Here is a 20,117-nt window from a genome sequence, read left to right as displayed (position 1 = left end):
CTATTTTACTGAGGTAGGACTTCAGTAGGACCTACATACGATTTATGTCACTTTGTAATACATCACTGTATTGCAATGTCGAATGCATACGTACGTATAAATTGTCTAACTAATCTCCGTATTAGATAACTAAGCCTAATTCTAAGAACTTAATATTGTTTGTGTAATCCTTAGTCCAAATCAAGATTGTGTTATACGTACGTATATACAAAGTACAAAACTTTTATATAGCAAATATTGTTACAAGTCGACGCCAGAAGCCGACAAAGAACTGTAATTCTCCAACTTTTTTTCTCTTTTGACATAAACTTAACCGGTTTGGACTACATTACCGTTTACACTTTAATTGTGTGGGAAAGCATTTTTAAATCTGTAAGACAATTAAAAAAAACATTTATTTGAAAGACAATCGAGATAAAACAGTTTAGGATTCCCTTAATACTTGAGTGCATATCATATGTAAAACGTCATATTTAAACGGCAGAAAACATGGATTAGGATAAAGTTATAATAACAACGATGTAAAATATAGAAATGCGAAACAATAAAATCATAATCTTAGTTTTCGAGTATTATTCAGTATTCGATATTTTGTATTTTTTTTAAATACTTGTAATTTTTAAAAATATTTTATACTCTTCGCCACATATAATGTACTAAATTGGGGTGTAGTAAGTAAATACTTTAAACAACGCGGAAGAAACTTGCGATTTTTAATATTGCTTTGAAATTTCGCTACATTACTCTAAAAATTTACACACACAAACACACACACACAGCGTCATTCGCATTTCTTTCCTTAGCTAAACTGTAGATGACGTCAGGGTCAGAATTCCGGGAACTGGTCTGATATCGTCTGGGAATTCAAAACCTTTTGGTTCTTGTAATTGATTTTTGACCCGCATTTAATTTCGTGGCTATCGTAATCTATTCAGGAGTATGAAAAATAAAATATTTGTTCATTTAACAATACGAAAAGTAAAATATTTGTTCAGCAAAAATTATAAAATTGGGAAAGATAAAATATTCAAACAATACAACATAAAAGTTTTTCTGTACGAAAACAAATCCAATATTTTTTACTTTTATTATTTTTATTTTTCTCTCTCTCTCTCTCTCTCTTATTTAAGTACTTTTGAAAAAGTCATTTTTTAATTGAACTTTACTTGGTTTTACTTGAAGAAATGAAATTAAAAAATTGAAATGAAATGCATTTTTACTTGAATTTTGGTAGCCTCAATTTTATTAAACTTTCGCGCGCATCTCCTTCGGCTTCGACTTCAGCTATACAGGCTACGAAGAACGACCTTCTCTGAGGCCTCGTGCAGGCTTCCTACATGGAGCAAAAAAGTGCCCGCTGGGTCATGGAACCTTCGATGGATATAGGCTATATAGGTTTCTCCGTATGCCTTCACCCGGTCCTCATTGTTGCTGCTCCGCGACGGGAACTCGTTCTGTAAACGAAACTGGTATCACGCGGGCAGTTCATGTAAGCTGAGTTTATATTATATAGAATGATAAAAAGTAACCATTATAAATTCAGTAAACTATATATCAGGTGCGTCATAACAGAGCAAAATAAATCGCGCGTGTCAAAAACATCTTCTGTATCGTAGCCTGCAATTTATAATCTACAAATTGTAAGATAGATATATTGAAAAAACTGTTTTTAGTCAGAAAGAATTTTTTTAACATTTATTATACAAAAAACGTTGGCAATATACGAATATATACTTGTTGACGTTAACATTATAAATACGATTTAATGATACGTAAAATTTTAAGAATTAATCTGTAGATTATATTTTTTGGATAAATTAACATTATTAACATTATTATGGATCAATATTTAAACTCAACGTACTGGTTTTTTTACTTATTTTATTTACTAATACAGCGATTTAGATTAACTTATTATTGTTTAATATTTATTGTTTGAATTTTTGCGAAATTTATAAGAAATGTATAAGAACTCGACGGGATGTACCTGCCATTTTCGTTTCTTTTCTCAACGATTGCACTCACTCCTGCACATTTTACGGTCGCGCTCTGATCTATTTGCATTTCTACCAGCTTCTATAAGGACGTTCAGTGCTCCGTGAGAAAAGCAGTGCTATACCGAAAGGAATGCTAAGAATTTACTTAATAACAACTTCCTTCTGTGTATACATGGCAAAACCAACTAGAGAAATCTGGACTTGCTTTCTGATATCACATATCCTTGCGTTTGCGTCTTTTACTCATGTTCCATTCAAAACATGCCATTTAATTGTAGTCTGCAATAATAGAAAAACTTCTAGAAGACACGCGAATCTTAATTTATACAGATTTAAAGAAACCTTTTGTGTATCTTGGTTATAAATATTATATAATCTTATATACGCATATATTTGAAATATTATTTTTGATATAATTTTGAAACATTATTTTCACATCTTTTGTAGATTTAAAATATTATTCCTTTCCAGCTTTTACGTGTGTGTGTGTGTGTGTGTGTGTGACGAATGTTTTATAATAAGTACTAGGATATAGTTACTCACAAAAAATGATAAATATATAATAGTAGTAATAGTAATAGTTGTGTGAGTAGCAGATGGGACTATATTAGTTTCTATACATCATTTAGATCTAAAGAGTTTCTTCTGTGACTCCCACTAGGCCAATGTTGTGAACCGAGCTTTATGAAACTGCTCAATCTTGCCCTCCTTTATTAATTGTGAGAGAAAAAATTTTTGGTATATGTGTAACTATATAATTACTATAATTATATTACTATAATTATGATTATTAGTATTATTTCTGCTATAATATTTGTAATAATAATTATATGTATAGTTCTATCAATAAATATATATATATATATAGTTGGCAACCAAAAATGACTATAAGTTATAACTTATAATAAGTATGACTATAATTATTATTACCATAAAAATAGTTTAAATTAAAATGATTAATTTAGTTTTTTTTAAAATAATTATATGGTTGTTCCAAAAAATATTTAACACTATCATTTATAGTAATCGTTTTTATGATAATAATAACTATAATTATAGTCATTTTTGATTGCCAACAAATATATATATATATGTTGATAGAACTATACATATATATATTTGATATTTGAAAATGTTCTATTTTAAATATTTGCCCTAGGCAAATATTTAAAAAAATACATAAAACACGAAAAAATGTTTTAGTTGAAAAGGAAACGATTTCGAGGGGGATGTATTTTGGTCACGTTGTTGTTTCTTAGGTGGAGGCGTCATAAAGATATGGAAGTTACTTCACTTTTTTAAATGGGATTATGTGATTCTTTTTTACATAATATGATTCTCTCAATTATTCTGCATATGAAAATATTAAGATAGAGATATAAAAAATCAATGGTTTATGAGATATTTTATACCTTATTTTGACATATATTGACATGAAATATTAAATATTTCATGAACCACTAATTTTTGTATAACCATATCTTAATATTTTTATGAACAAATAAGATGAAAAAAAAAATGAAATAAATCAATTGATGTAAAGAAAACACGCTATTAACGTTAATAGGTAGATGTTAACTCTATTTTTAATAGGGTGTTTTCTTTATATCAATTTATCAACTACCTCATTATTTTTTTTTCATAGATTTAGATGGATTCAAATATTTGTGTATTATAATCAGCTATAGAATTAATTTATGCCTAAGATAGCCTCAAGATTTCTGCAATCTTCCTTTAGATCTTTAGGTTTAAAACACAGACCTACGATCTGTACCCTTCTCTAGATCTTTAGGCTTATATAATTATACAGCTCTAGAATAGTCTAGAATCTTTGAGATCAACTTTCGTCTTATAAAAACGAGATACATGTAGGAACAGTTGCGTTCGAACCTGAGATCTGCTGATTATAAATCAATCGTTTTCACAAGGAGCTTTCACAAGAAAGAGGAAAAGACAAGCACGTATAATGTCACCGTCTATGTTATATTTAGATCATTGATTACATGAACGTAATGTTATGTTTGGTCGTTTGGTTTGATATTGAATAAACGTATACCATATTTTAAAGCGATTACGATCGACCTTCGGACAGTATGCACTAAATTTCTGTTTACGCGCATTAATACGTATGTCACGTATCGATGACTCAATCGCCTGCATTGGAACTTCAGCAAATATACGTACGTGTCACGAGATACAGCTTCGACGGTACATTCTGCTTTCACATACAGATATATTAAAAGTAAAGAGTATATATATATGCTTGTGAGAAAATTATTAATATATTTACTTTCTTTAAAAAAAAGTTACATATTACGAGTACAAGTAATAAAATAATAAAAAATTTATTGTAATGAGAGAATGGAAGATAATATAACTCATATTCCGCTTGTAATTCCGTGATAAGATATTTCATGAAATACTCAGCAGAGAATCTTGTGATAGTTTCTTTTAAATCTCGATAATTGTGTAAAGAAACGTGTAAACCTCTTTCAGTAATCTCCTTCAAAGATGTTCGACTCCTGTGCATTATATTGTTGAAATAATGTGTAAGCAATGCAATGCGATGGTCACGGTCATGTACATTATAAGTAGTGAAGTATAGCAAGAATATAGTGATTCTGAGTATTGCTTGCAATCATACGAGCAGCATTTACACAAACATTCTGCAAGTGTGCTCACGCGATTCGCAATAGTCGCACGCAAAGAAAGGGCAAAGTCCTGAACCGTACTTTTTAAAGAATTTTGCGGTTAAATTGGTGATGTGAACAAAATAATATCTAACGTTTGCATTTGATATATAAGATGCTAAAATAAAAAATTCATTAAGACATTATCTGATGCTATTATTACAATTATGGAGGAAATGAACTAATAACTTACCTACGTACATTATGTGATTATTCTTTAGATTTAAAATGGCATTGCTTGCCGTGCTATATCCAAGAAATATATATATTAATTTTTAGAGTTTTTTCATACCTAATCCTTGCCTTCTTGATGGCATTAATAAAATTCGAACTATCGGAAATTTTATGCGATTTTATGCGACAGAATGCTAAAATACTTTGCTGTTTTTAAAAGATTGCATTATATTCCTTTTTTTTAGGAAAATTCGATCAATTTAAAATAATTATAGGTATATCTAATATTTCAAAATAATTTATAAAATATATATTTATTATGTTTGGGAATAATATATTATTATTATATGAAGAATAATACTTTTTTACGTTTATTATAATATACAATATATTATTTATTATACTTAAAATTTTGCACAAAAATCATTCTTTACAAATGCATAAAGATTACTTGAAATGAAGTAAATTTTTATCTTAAATAATCCTATGAATAAAATTGTTACGCGTGCTGGAACTAAGTCAAGTCCGCATTCGTAGTGTGCTTTTCTTTTTTTGCTTACCGGTTCACTTACGATTTCCTTCGAAGGATGATCAAAACCGGATCGAATGAATACCAGTTCAAGTAACGTCCTTGTACCTTGTAGAGATGCTCTGACCGAGAATTTTGTTTTCGCGTTGACCTATATTCAATTCACAGCCTTTTCGTATTAATACAATAAGCTTTTAACTTCAGACATTTATTTAATATGTTATATTTTATGTTGTTATATATACAAAAAAGTTATAATAATACTGTAATTGAAATAAAAATGCTATTAGTTGAAAATCTAGCTGTTTCCGAATATTAATTCGGTTTTTATGAATTTAAAATTTAACGTTTATTCATATTTTTCTTTTATTGTTTTAACTTTTTAATATTTGCTTATATTTTATTTTTATTTTTTAATTATTTTATATTTTATTCCGCATTTAAACAATTTTTAAATATTTTATTTTATTTTTAATTTTTTAAATAAGAAAACCTGTACAAAATAATCGCGACTTTGACGCAGTGTAGAGATTTTAAGTCCTATAGGCAACTAATAGTGATCACCTATTTGAGTTTCATCTTTTAATAGGTTAATAGTATCCATATGTTAAAAGTAATTTAAAAAATTCATTTTTTTTCACTATGAGCTGTATTTATCGTCACTTTAGAGACAACAGATAGTATAAAATAACGTTAATATGGCAGAGCAATAAAATAAATGAAAATATTTTATTAATTTACTTATTAATTCACTTATTAAATACTTTATTAATTCGCTTATTAGTCATGAAAAAGAGCTTAGGTATTATGTATTACAATGTAATACATCTAGATAAATAATTAATTAGGGCTTTATGAATTGAGGTTTTTCTAATTTAATAATTATTTTTGACATTTCTAATAATCATACAACACAAAAAAATTATCTAATGGAAATTCGTAAGGGCTAAAAAACAGCCTTATTGACCGTCCTCCTTACCCTTTCTCCTTAGTTATAGATCAATGTGCAAAATATATTCTAAATAATATAATATAAGCTAATCATTTAATTTAATTTTAATTTTTTTTATTTCAACTGAAAAATATTATATGAAAATTTTCAGATAATTTATTTCTTTTTGAATTAAACTATTTTTTTGTATTATTTTTTTCTGCAACAATTTGAATAGTTAAAATAGACACAGAAAATATATCTATGAGGATTATCTATGAGGATAATTAATTAATATAAATAAGAAAGTGTATGAATTATCTAAAAATTCAATTTATAGAGACGATTATGAATGCTTATCTTTCTAGACATTAGTTTACAATAGTAAATTCCGATAACGTTTAACTATAATATTCAAGATTCATTATATTAATAAATAATTAAAACATTCATTGAACTTATAAAGAACAGTCGTATATGTTTAAAGAAAAAAATATACAGGAGAGATTTATATTTATATTATTTTTATTTAAGCATTTTGTCCCATATCATTTCAGTCATATTACAATATATTACAAGTAACGTAGTTACCTGTTTGATGTTGTACGCAGTATATAACTTTATTTTTATATACCTAATCCTCTAAATTTTAATGCGTTATATTTTAATGTATGAAATCGCAAAACCAACAATCTTTCAACAAACTACAGACGGAGTTTGGAAACATATTCGATAGTTTTACACTCTGTCAGGTGAAATCAATGTTCTTGTGACCTAACGACGGTGAATAACAATTCATTACGTTTGTTCGCAATGTATATCGAATTGGTAAAATATGATAATTTCTTTCGTAGATATGTTTTTTACATTTCGCAAATAGCAACCTCATCAGAAGTGATATAATAGTACTATTAACATATGGCATCCGTGTGTGATATGTGTAAAAGAAAAAACAATATGCTGGGCATTTAATTCATTCAAAATAGAAAAATCATTCGCTCGAGGAAGCAGATATCGCAGATTAATCACTTAATAACAAAACCATGGCGAGCTCACATTTTATCGCGGTGAATGTATTTTCTAGACAACTTTATTACATATCAGAATACAGCCTACAGTTTATCGATTAGGTACTTATCAATATACTCTTAGATATAATAACATCCGGCAGATATTAAAAAATAATAGACATTGCCGTTTAAATTCATTTAGAAAATCTGAAAAAATCATGTAACTGGATAAAAAATAAACTTGAAAACTCGTAATGTTTGTCGCTCTGTTTCATTATAAAAGATTCTCTCTGCCTCGTGATTATCGATTTGTAAAATTCAAGAGCGCTGAATACAAGAAGATCGGGTATGGATACTGTCTATTTTCCATTATGTGTCATCATCTAGAATCGCAACATGTACATTGTGTAAGTTACGTCGAGGAAGAGCCCGTGGCAGTGAACAGAATGGGTATGTAAATATAAGCTACGTTCTATAATAGATTATGTGATTTGATACATTGCTTTTGCATGCATTGTTAATGATATTTTCTTCCGTGTATTTTTATACTCATTATATCTCTTATTCGTTTGTATAGTTTAGCTAGCAAGCATAACAATTGATTTTTCATTACGATTAGTTTTCATGATATGACGTGTCAATATGTAGTAAAGTTACTCTCAGGGGACCACCGAAAGCCAAACCATAATCATCTTATCGATATAATTCAGCTATACAACGACGTATATCAAAACTTATAAAATACCCAAAACCACCATGAGAGAGGCGAGTCCCCTGACCCTGCATTTGCGCGGCAGATATACCATGTATTCGTCTCTGATATGCGTTTAGAGCCAGACTTGTTATTGGTCGATAATTACGATTAAACGTTTGCAACGTGTCGAATGGATTTGGCGTCGATCTAGCCGACTTATAGCTTCTGCCGGGACGAACGTCGCGATACAATTGTTATTTAAAAGCCGGCGGCGGCGCCCGTTGACCGTTCGTCTTCGACGTGTCCTCCGTCATGACTGTTACCAATTCGCCCACAGCTTTTCCTAAGTCTCCTGAAATAAAAAAAAAAACTTTTAATGTCCGTCTATTTCTTTGTTGATGCTCCTGTGGTTCAGAATATATTGGCAAACTCAAGATATTTTATAATTAATTTTATAATTAATTAGACAATTAACGTGCATATGTTCCGAGATACACAGAAAAGAAGAGATAAGCGTGGGACGAGTCGAGAAGATGGATTTGGGCATATAAAAACGCGATCAACACTTAATAAAGATTGCATTCATGATCGTTAGATCGTCGATGATATCATCCGTTGCGTATTAAGTAATTCGACATTGAGGCGATTGTATGTATTTAGGCGATTTTTAGTTCCCAGGGAGAAGCACAATGATCTCACCTTACATCCATTCTGTAGCGTGAAAACAGGAAGGCAACGTTATTCTTGTTATGTTAAGCAGAAATGTCACGTGCATTATGGAGGTTGGGCATAATATAGATTAATTATACTACATAATTGACACACGATCAAATTCACATAAATTAAACGAACCTGCCATGTGCAACAAATTACCCACATTGTGAGTAACGCTGTGAGAATGCGGCGGCGGCGGCGGCCTCTCTAAACTGCTGACTCTGCCCTCGTTTGAGCTTCCTCCACCTATATTCGTATACCCAATAGCAATAAGCTTATCTAGTTTTCACGGTGTCTGATTAAATATGTATATACAGATGTAAACAATAGGGATTCTTTACAATCTTACTTTATAACAAAATAAAAGATTTATAATGTTGTAATATTTCGAATCACTAAATTTTGTAGCTAATTTCTTTTGCAATTTTATTAATTTGTTAAATGTTATATATTGAAGAAGATAAAGTCTTGACACGCAGAAAATAATTTAAGTGAATGAAATGTACCATTAGCTCATACCCATAATTATACTTATAATTAAAATCATTGAATCCCTATTGTATCAATATGTAGTTAGTGTAATTCTAATAGAAAGGCATTAGATTCGGCTGTTACATATGAGTTACAAATGTGTATGACGGTTATTACAGTTCGATTGATTGAATGCATTATAATGATTCCTAATTGAGATACCTAATGTACCGCTCTAGATATTATCATTTGTTTATTTCCCAAGAGTCACAATCATTTAACTTTTTATTAAAATTAAAGCTGTTTGTTAAATTAGAATATACCTGGAGAATCATGATAATGGCCATTCATTTTTGCTGGAGAGTCAGTTGCTAATTGTGATGCCGTTACACTTCGGGTTTGTAAAGTTCCGGTTTTCGATGGTGAAGAAGCGTTTGGCTAAAAAAAATAATTAGATTAAAAATTTTTTCTTTTTTGAATTATTTATATAATAGATAAATATATAATAAATATATAATAAATATATAATAAATAAAAATAATAAATAAATATTAAAAATGTCATATTCTTGGGCATACCTCATCTAAAAGCTGTCTAAGTCTTTGCAGCTGTGCCTCCAATTGGCGATTGTGGTCCTCGAGTAATTGCATGCGTGCTTCTAATCTTCCTTTATGCTGCCTTAGCAGCTTAGCTTCTGCAATCATATCGCAATCAGGCTGTCTAGTACTGTGACCATCCTCTGGCGTTGAACCTGGAGTTTGCTTCGAACGTAATCTTTCGTACTCTGCTTGTAATGTTGCGTTCTCTTCTTCCAATTCACGTATCATCGCCTCAAGTTCTTCCCTTTGTTCGGCGTCTATCGCGGCCATGACTTGGACTGGACTTCTGGGTACATTAATATTGTCGCCACCGTTCAAACTCTGACAGTAATGTGCTATCAATTGATGTTCATCGTCGCTGTCCGGCGTGGAGTTACTTCTTGTACGCGACAGCTCAACTTCGGCGAGTCGAGAGGCGTACATTTCTAAACGGGAGTGCATGTCTTGACTGAGTGAGCTGTGTTGGGGCGATGGCGCCGGGCTCTCCAACGCATCTCCTTCCAGGACAGTTTGCACAGGCAAATAGCCAACTCTGGGATGTTTTTTGAAGTATCGTTTAGACTTGAATTTGTTGCGCAACGCTCGCGTGAAGTCCCGTACATCTTCACCGGAGGTTGTCTGTAAAGTAACAAACGTGTCGTTTCAAATACTTATAAAAATCGTTTCCTTTAATAATACTTAAAAAAGTAAAGATAGACGTCTTACCGCCGTGCAATATTCTTGCATCGGATGCGTTAGCTTATGGTTCTTTGCTTTGCGTCCTGAGAAGAAACAGTTTTGACACATGTCAAAGTTGAAGCATTTCAAGCAACGGTATCTAAAATATAGAAAGATTTTTTTACGTCAATATACATTTTGAAAAAAAATATATACATATATGTATAATAAACATATCGATTTTTTAAATTAAATATAATCTCACCTGAATCCTATAATAGGATACTCCTTGCATATATTGCATTTGGCTTGGTGTTTAGCAGTCTCTGCTGCGGATAATCTATGCAATACCGGCAGCCAGACCATACTCTGTGGTTCCTGTTGCAGCCAGCTCAAAAAGTGTACGGCTTCTATTTCGTTCTTATCTTTTCCCGCTTTCTCGAAACAACTGCGAACACTAGGCTCAATATTCGAGCCACCGAATGCTGCAACTTCGCCCAATTGTCTCGGCACTTGTATGCAATCGTGCAATAGAAGACCCAATTTTCGTTGATCTACCAATCTATTGGGATCCGCAATCAAACGGAATAGATCTGTAAATAATTTAAAAAAATCTCCATTAGATATAGTTAAACATAACGTTTAATTAACTCATCAGGGGAAATTTCTTCGTGTTACTTACATCTGTACTTTTCCTCTAAGTGTCCCTTGCATAATAAAACCAAACCGACTTTGAATGAAAGTACTCGAATTTGGCCGGTTCGTTGACTGAAAATTATAGCAAAGAAATATTATAATGACAGTTTACCATGATAATGCTAAGCATAATGTTTTGAGAATAAAATAATTTAAAAATTAGATAACGCTAAGTATAATGTTTTAAGAATAAAATAATTTAAAAATTGGATAATCTTTTAAACTAAACATAAAAAAAATGTAAATGTATATAAAATGTGAACTAAATATGAATAATAAAAGATAAGACATGTCGACAGTTTAATAGATATAAAATGTATTCACTTAGAATACCTATCGTATACATTGAGCAGCCAATTAATGGCTAGGTCAATGCATAGCGGTACGGACACCTGCGCTGGATTGTCTGCTGCTATTACTTCGTATAGCGATGTCAGTACTGTTACCATATCGGGGATGTCAATCAGTTTGTCATTCTGTGCCCGAAGTCCGTGTGAATCGAATTGTTCTAATGCGGTGGAAAGGCTCAACATGTCCACTAAAAACAATAAAGTTAAAATATGGAACAGTTATTCATTCCGTACTTTTTTTTATTTTCAAAATATTGAATGGTGTTAAGTAATAAAGATCAACGAAGAATTCTCATCATATCGATCACAGTTCGTATAATAATAAAATAGCAACAATAAGGCAGCAATAAAACAACAGCAATTTTGATAAATAATCATCAAAGATACTCACGACACAGTCGCTTCTGAACGGTACGCAGTTTCATGGCGGTTCGATATGCGGAAAAGCGAACTTCGTTTAAATCTGCGAGTGAAGACATCAGTTCTATCATTTTCGGGTGATCCCAATGCGTAGTCTCCAATTGATGGCTGTAACAAATTTGAAATTTAAATCCATAAACTTAACTCTATATGTATGCATGAAGAAATATAATATACAAATAGAATGAAGCAATAATCTTTTAATACATTGATTAAATTGAAGAAATCTTTCGACATATATTTAAGTTACGTTTTATATAATATATATAGTAATTTAACTTATAAAAGTTTTTTTTTATGTTCAAATTAATTAGATATTTGTTGTTATTTAGATATTCAAATAAATACTAATAAATACGCAATATTTTCTTAGATATTTGAGTTTATTAGACTCATTTGATATTTGAGTCAATTTATTCTTTAATATATATACGAATATTCTTTTCAGTATAGTATAAGACTAGACCACGTCAGTAAAAGCTCTCGATCGCCTCAGGAATAACCGTGTCGTACGGTTTGGGAAAATCGAGGCGACCGTGCGGGTGGTGCAAGGAAGATCGATTACTTGATATAGTAAGGCACTTTGGCGGGTGTGAGGGCTCTCTCCCATGGTGGTTCTACGCTGCTCGCGAGGAAAGCCTGACTACCCGGAGTGCTGCCATCCTTCCCGAATCCGCTTAGCAACTTGTAACGCTCGTCAACCGCGACTTGCAGCACCTTCCACCTACGAAAACACACGAAAAAGTTAACGTCGCTGCGTCCTGAATTCAAAATCTGTCGCATGGCAAGCTGTAAAAATAAACCCCACAGTGTCGGGCGAATTTTAAATTCTCTATCCTGATACTTGCATAAAGCAACGTAAGACAGAGAACGTTTCAAACGGATGATCATAAAGAGAATATTTTATCTGAATATTTCCACAGAATATTCGTTATTATTCAGAGGGAATTGTAATATCTGAAAAATTTTGATGCCAGATTGTTTGGAGGATACGTCATTAAATGATTCTGTGACATCGTGTACATTGCTGACGTACGAGTTTTGTCTAAAACTCAATCAGAAGTCACACGATAAATTTTTACGCGGTCGTCAAGTAAGTACCTGGTGTTCAGATCTTCGAGTTTCGCCAACAAAGCATGAGAAACGATGACACTGCTCGATGCGAAGACGCTTGCCTGGTCGTTCGCATCTTCGATGTTCCTTTGGATTGGTACAAGTCGTTCACCGAATTTCTGCAACTGGTCGAGCATCTCCGACGCTTCATTGGCGTCGTTTGGATTCTGCCAGCCGCTCTGGATCGCCTCGGCCCCGGCCATCCGCGAGGAGAGATCCTCGAGGGACTTTTGGAAGACACATATTTTCTGAAACCAAAATAAGAACAATTAAATTCATTATTCGTTCACCGTTCGTTATTCGCGGAGATTATTCACACACACACAGATAATAATTGCTATATTTAATTTATAAACTAATATTTCCACAATCAAAGAAATCTGAGTAATCTTTTTTTCAATAAAAATATATTTTGATAATTGTATTGTTTTCAAGCATTTGTATATTATTAATTACGTAACATTTCTAGATTTATGTATTATTGCATGATTATTAATTCCTCTAATTATAGAAAATAATGACAAGAAAAACAAATGTATGGATAGAGATCTATATTTATCTAATTAAATTACAATTTAATTTGTTTAAAGCAGTCAATTGGAAAAATCAAAGTTTAAATAACGGTACAAAATAGTTTTAATTATCGATATCATTTTCGATCGTTTAGCTTTTGAATAATTTGCTGTCATATTAATAATAATTTACTCGCGACAAATAATATTTAGTCGAATTATAATCAATACAATGAAATAGCGAACATTGTAAGATCTTATTCATTTCTATGCGACGTAAACTGAACTAGCACATACATATTCATTCACGAACATTATTCAATGCGATGCACGCTCCACAGTATGAAAGTGCAAGAAACGTCCAAGTTGTTTTACTGCCGTAATTACGACTAAAAGTGATATTTCCTGTTATGAAGAAAAAAGCTTCCCATGAGCGGCTATTTGCGAACGAGCAGAAAAGCATAATTGTACATACGGAATTTTATGGTCGCGAGATGTATTTATCGTATTATCGTTTACATTCTTCGTGTATATATTTGAGAAGCGAGTTATAATCGGATCAAACGTAATTAAATTACGACTGCTTTAATTTCGCCTTTTGTGATTCGTAGTTAGTTAAGTTTAATCTCCAATTGTGAGAAACCCGATAGAGCATTAAAAGAAATAATTTTTTTCTTTGACTTTATTTATTATTTTCTACATTGTGGAATTAAAAAACAGAAATAAAATTAAGTTTGAAAATTCGATAAATTAAATTTTTCTTAAAAAGAAATCCTGAAAATAAAAGAAAGAGAAATACAGAAATTAAATAAGTAACATTTCTTTGACTATTTGAGTTAATTCTGTATATATAATTTTTAAGAAACGTTACTGTAAAAAACTTACAAAATTTGAAATTTAATAATGAAAATTAACAAATTAGAAAATGGATTTCGATTATATTTTTGTTGAAAAAACTTTGTTTCATTCTAATCAATAAATTGAAATAAAAATTGTGAATTATTATTCAAAAAATTCAAATTGACAAAATAATAAAAAAAAAGTAATCCCTTCATAGTAAAATATTATAATTCCGTCGTTCTTTTTTTCTGACACTTGCGAGAGATCGTACGAACAGAGAGATATGAGGTAATCACTAAGTACAAATGGCGTGCTCTCTCAGCCTTTTCAATTTTCATTCTTGGACAAGGCGCGGTAACCGGCGTCGCGATAAAATTCACCGGGCATTTATCAGTCGGCGATACGACATGAGAGAGCAGAAAGAGTGAAAAAAACGGAGGAGGAGGAGGAGGTTGGTCGGTCGGTCTCACGATGGCATTTGCATTCCAAATAAACGCCGTCGACGGACGCTAAATCGCTCTAATTAGTCGTCTCCCTATGAAAGTGCTTTAAGCGTCCCTTGTTCCGAGAGTGGGATAAGGAAAAAGGCCGAAACGTAAAAGCGGATTGCGAATGGAAGAGAATGAGTAAGAGACAGGAAGAGAAAGAGAAGAGAAGCTGGGATCTTACTTGCATTTGTGACGAAGAAAAGTGGGATGATCGAACTGATGAAATGCCGGAAAAAGCTGAGTCGCGCCCTTTGTTCTTAATCACTTAGAGAAAGAGCGATTATATGAATGTAAAAAATTATCGTTGATAAAACGTGCAATCATGGATGACGGAAATTCGAGCTGAATCATTTGAAGATAAAGTGCCGGTACATTTTGTACCATTCTGTGTCGGATTTTATTAAGAAAGAAATTAAATAATAATTTGACGGATTAACGATAGATAATTTCTAAATAAACAATATGAACTCCGTTTGTATAATGTCGTTATGCTACATTATCGAATTTACTTTACATATGGCAATGTGCTATATTTTAGACGAAAAATAATTGTCGTGATTATCGGCCAGAATTAAAATAGATTACAATTCTCGCGTTGATATTTATCCATATATGTATACGTTACGTGATAAACGGGTGGGTATGAATACTGCATTATCCATGACGTGAATTGTGTCCGACATAAAGCATCTCTAATAACGTTCATGCTAATGAGGAATTATTGAGTTCAATGAAAACGTAATTATTCAGAACGCTAAAACATTCTCGCGCCGTTCTCGCGTGCATCTATACGAAATCAGTGTGAAAAAAAAATCAGTGTAACGGGCGAGGGCAATCTTGTTAGCGAACCAGATTTATGTCAACATACGCCCGCATGAAAGCACTTCTGGTTACATAAAAAGTACGAGAGTAAGACAGTAATTTGATTATACAATGAGATCTCCGCATGGACATGCAAGGACGATATTTAATACGTTTCAACTGATATGCGTGTGTGACACGTTAAACGTAACACACTAAGCGGGTTTAACCGAGATTTAAAAAGAACTTCACAGCAAAAGCGGGAGACGGTGCTTGGAAAATTTTATAATCGCGCTATTACATGAACAGCATTGAGTATAAAACTTGGAAAACAAGATTACAAAGATTAACTGTTAACAAAAGACGTGTGATAATATTTTGTACCATTAAATTATTTTGCAACACGGTAATTTGTATTATAATTAAAAAATGTTAAGAAAAATTTTTATGAAGAAAACATTAAACTCTTTCTCTTTATACGAATAACCTAAGTCCCAGTTTAGATAATATATAATCCGCCAGAATTTAATATAAAATATTATTTATCATTTTATATGCCGTGAGTGCACTTTGACATTTATTTTGTACGAGTTCCGATTTTTAATCTCTTCGTTTTAGTATTTTAAAACGCATAAAATTATAAATAGAATTTTTCAAAATAAACCCAAACTTTTCTGATATAAAAATTTTCAACTTAAAATCATTAAATCAGCATTTGATTTATTTTATATAAAGACAGAGTATAATAAAATATTTAATTAGTGAGAAAATATTCTGCGCATTTTAAATAAAGACTGTTCTGTGTATTTTTCATTGCACGATCTTTGACGTAACATAGAAAAAATGAAAAATAATTGAAGTGCATTTATGTGTCGTTAGAAAAGTCAGAAAAGAGAGTTTACGCGCGACGAGTTTTTCAAGTCGGCCGCAATAATTTGCTCGGCAAGTGCTACAGGAAGTGCGCGCTGACACACCGGCAAGTGATGCAGTTTCGTTCCGTCGTAAATAAAATTACGATGGATAAGGAAAATATGAAAAACGAGAAGAAAGCGAGCACTGAAAGCTCCGACCGGAAATGGAGAACCCGAGAACTTAATTCTAGACAGTCTCTAAGAGTCGCGAAATAACATCCTTCGATTCTGATTGGTTCCACCGTGTTTCAGTGGAACAGACTGCCCTAGGAAAAATTATAATAATTCTACGAAAGGATGGTAAGAAAAAACGAGACAAGATGAGAGCGCAGCTGACGCAGAACATAAAAACTATAGTGTAACCAATGCTTCGTCTGCGCGAAAATAATGCCGTAATTTTATTGTGGCTGAGAATTAAAGTGACGTGTATTTCTTCGTATCATATAAACGACATTTGACCCAAAAATACAGGAGGAGGGACAAGAGAAGTCATGTTCTTATTGTCCCCTTCGAAAATTCTGCTTTCGCGGCGCTACTTTTTACTGAATCGCGGGCATCGAGTAACTCTACTCATTGTTAGACGTCACTTTGTAACTCTCATTATAGGTTCTCCATTTTATTCCCATGATAAATCGCGCCGAAAGAAGTTCTGGATTTTCGGGAATGACGTGGTGACGGATTGTGCACCTGGACGTGAACTAATTGGCAGGTTCGTCGATAGCGCGGGTTCCGTAGGCCTTCACGCCCAAAATCGTCTGCCTGCCGGAGACCGAGGCCGAAATAATTTCTCGCCGCGGCATCTGCAGTGTCATTTATTATGTGGCCAACCGGGCAATTAAAGTTAACTCGGTCGCGCCGACGTCGTCCCCGCTCGGCCCTTCCCTGACAGTTTCTCGCATCGTGCGTCCTGGCGAAGAACTTCTTCGTGGAATTTACTAAGCTAATTGTCTGGCGCCGACCGATATTCTCCTGGCTGTATGCACAACTCGTGGACCGTTTGCCAATTAGCTGTTTGACTTGCAATTCGTCGCGAGAGTTCTCTCTCTCTCTCTGCCTTTCTCGTTGCACCTTTTCTTATAATTACTACCAAGCGTGAATCATTTGCTTTTATACGCGTGAATGATGACATCGTGTAAGCGAAACACTAGAAAAAGAGAAAAACATTTTTAGAAATATTCAATCAGGACCTTGAAAAGCGATTCTATGAAGTAGCTTTAGCCGTTCTTGGAATTCTACCTGCGAATCTACTTTTATTCGCCAAACAAAGACGTAATTCAAGACAAATCTAGTCAGGTGCAGGTAAACGGAGGGTCTGAAAGATTACGACATCTTAACGTGTTTCCAAGTAATAAAATATCATTTAGTTAACTTAACTCCCTCTAAACAAAAAGGTATATTTAATTTCATGTATTGCAATGAAAACTCTATTAGACAATCATTACAAATAAGTTCGTTAAATTTAGCTCTTCATTATTTGGATTTTAATTACTCGGTATTTTGAGTTTCGTCAGAAATATGAAACGCTGTGTTTTTTGACAAAATCTTTAAATAAAGAGATCGGATTTTAAAAGACTGTTACTGGATTAAATTATTTCCATTAAAATTAATATCTTCATACCCTTCTCTTACGCTTATATAACGTTGCTTTAGTTCAGATGTGAGAGCATTATATGAGAAAAGACAAGAGGAGCGGACATAGTAATATATAAGACTCTAATACACACAGAAGTTTCCTTGGGTCGAGGTAGTTACAGACTACGCTAAGAGACTTAGCCGTGCGATATTGGAGCACACCATATACGATGAATCTTATAAGCAGCTTATATGCAGTTTGTATCATAGTTTAACATGTAAGTTTCTGTGCTTGTCCAGCCTATTACGAAGACCCTGACAATACAAACAATCAGTAAAAGTACGATGTATTTAGAATAACCGCACGTGTACAACTACAATATTATTAACAAAGACAGCAATATTTTTTATATTAGGCTAGAGAGAAAATATATACAATCTGGGCTTTTTTAAAATTCTTAAAAAATTACCTTCAATTAAAATAATTGTTGTTTAAATCTACATTTTCTGATAAAAATTCGATTCCACTGCGATAAAAGATCGGCTGTTTGATGGCAAAAATATTAACCTAATTCTTGATTTCTGCTACGTTTCGAAAACGCTCTTCGTTCAGGCTGTGTTGCATGAAATGAAACGGATGATAGTCCGATAGCGAAATATGAGTAGGCTACGGGAGAACTTCTCACTGCTAGTCCATCAGGATTTTCACAGTGCATGAAGCGACAGGATTGTAATTGAAGCGTTATGCTGTAAGATGATCTTCATAATAGGTTGGTAACTTCTTCATTTTATAAACATTTTATTTTAACAAAAATTTATTTTAAAAAATCCGGATTATTTTTTCCCCTCGATCTAATACTTATATTTTCAAAATAACGCAAAGATCATTCTATACTTGTCTATTATATTATAAAGTATTTAAATATTTGCTACAGTAGTAATTACAAAGAGTAGATTACGCAACATTTTTTAAATATAAAATAAAGTATGTGTTCAAAATATTAAATAAAAAAGATCGATTTTTATAAATAATTGTACATTATTGACAATTAAACTAAAAAATTATCATATTATTATAGAAATGATTATTCTTTTTATATTTTTATAATGTATTATATTATCTATCTCTCTGTCTTAAAAAGTGTTCCAAATCTCACTGCACGAGACAGACGGGACCAAGCTGGAAGTCAACGCTTAACGAAGGAATACGCGCGCGCGACAAGATAACTTATTTATTTCCTTGCACGCGCGTCCTCTGCAAAAGGAGGAGCGCGGAAAGTGCGACGTCCTACCGAATTCTCTCATAAATATTCAGATTTTCCGCGGTGGGTTCTAATATTTATTGCATCGTCGTCGAGGCGCGCGACAGCGTTGCGGACAAAGCGTAGTCCGAGGTGACTAAGCGGCAATATTGTGGCGCCTCGCCGTTGGCAATACGCCATGTGCATCTATTATAAGTCCGGGTTCGTAGCCGCAAGCCGACGCGTACCCTAGACCTTCACCTCGAGTTTCCCTCGCAATCTTAACGTACGTTGGTTATTGATGCTTTTGTCTAATTCAAACGGGTTACAATTAACACAATTAGAATTTTCAAATTACACGCACTTGCGTAATTACGCATTTATCAATCATCAACAATTTTGTGAATTTCGTTTTTTATATATAGTGCTTTTTATTAGATTTACTTAAAGTTAAGAATATTTTTAATCATTTTTATCTAATAATTTCTTTGTTTTTAAAATATATTTATTATTTAAAATAAGTAGCTAATAATCACTTAAAATCATCGACAAATAATAACAAAAATTGCAGAATATTTGTATATTTGAAATGTTCCATAATAAAATATATTACTTAAGGAAGTTTATTTTATTTTCAAATAAAAAAAAAGTTTCTGATTCATTGTTGAATCGATAAAGCTATATTGATCGATTCGCAGAACAAAGGG

The 20,117-nt window shown here is 32.3% G+C and overlaps 1 protein-coding gene across 9 annotated transcripts in view; it reads right to left on the bottom strand.

Moving 5' to 3' along the window:
- Positions 1–8,233: 8,233 nt before the first annotated feature.
- LOC108770136 (dystrophin, isoforms A/C/F/G/H) overlaps positions 8,234–20,117 on the bottom strand; it is a 475,481-nt gene continuing 463,597 nt past the window's right edge. For 6 of the 9 annotated variants that reach the window (XM_018521482.1, XM_018521491.1, XM_018521492.1 and 3 more), the window contains 11 exons: positions 13,034–13,293; positions 12,498–12,656; positions 11,904–12,040; positions 11,487–11,700; positions 11,149–11,234; positions 10,732–11,059; positions 10,515–10,626; positions 9,789–10,427; positions 9,534–9,648; positions 8,878–8,985; positions 8,234–8,377 (listed from right to left, as the gene is read on the bottom strand). In XM_018521482.1, the coding sequence (XP_018376984.1) occupies positions 8,280–8,377; positions 8,878–8,985; positions 9,534–9,648; positions 9,789–10,427; positions 10,515–10,626; positions 10,732–11,059; positions 11,149–11,234; positions 11,487–11,700; positions 11,904–12,040; positions 12,498–12,656; positions 13,034–13,293 (2,256 nt within the window). In that variant the 3' untranslated portion in view covers positions 8,234–8,279. Of the gene's footprint in view, positions 8,378–8,724; positions 8,737–8,877; positions 8,986–9,533; positions 9,649–9,788; positions 10,428–10,514; positions 10,627–10,731; positions 11,060–11,148; positions 11,235–11,486; positions 11,701–11,903; positions 12,041–12,497; positions 12,657–13,033; positions 13,294–20,117 lie in introns of all 9 variants that reach the window. The other 3 variants (XM_018521489.1, XM_018521484.1, XM_018521490.1) reach the window with 3 other exon arrangements.

Source organism: Trachymyrmex cornetzi, unplaced genomic scaffold (assembly GCF_001594075.2).
Source record: "Trachymyrmex cornetzi isolate Tcor2-1 unplaced genomic scaffold, Tcor1.1 scaffold99, whole genome shotgun sequence".
Taxonomy (NCBI): Eukaryota; Metazoa; Arthropoda; class Insecta; order Hymenoptera; family Formicidae; genus Trachymyrmex; species Trachymyrmex cornetzi.
Note: the sequence above shows the minus strand (reverse complement) of the source record. Positions and strands in the feature narration are given on the sequence as shown.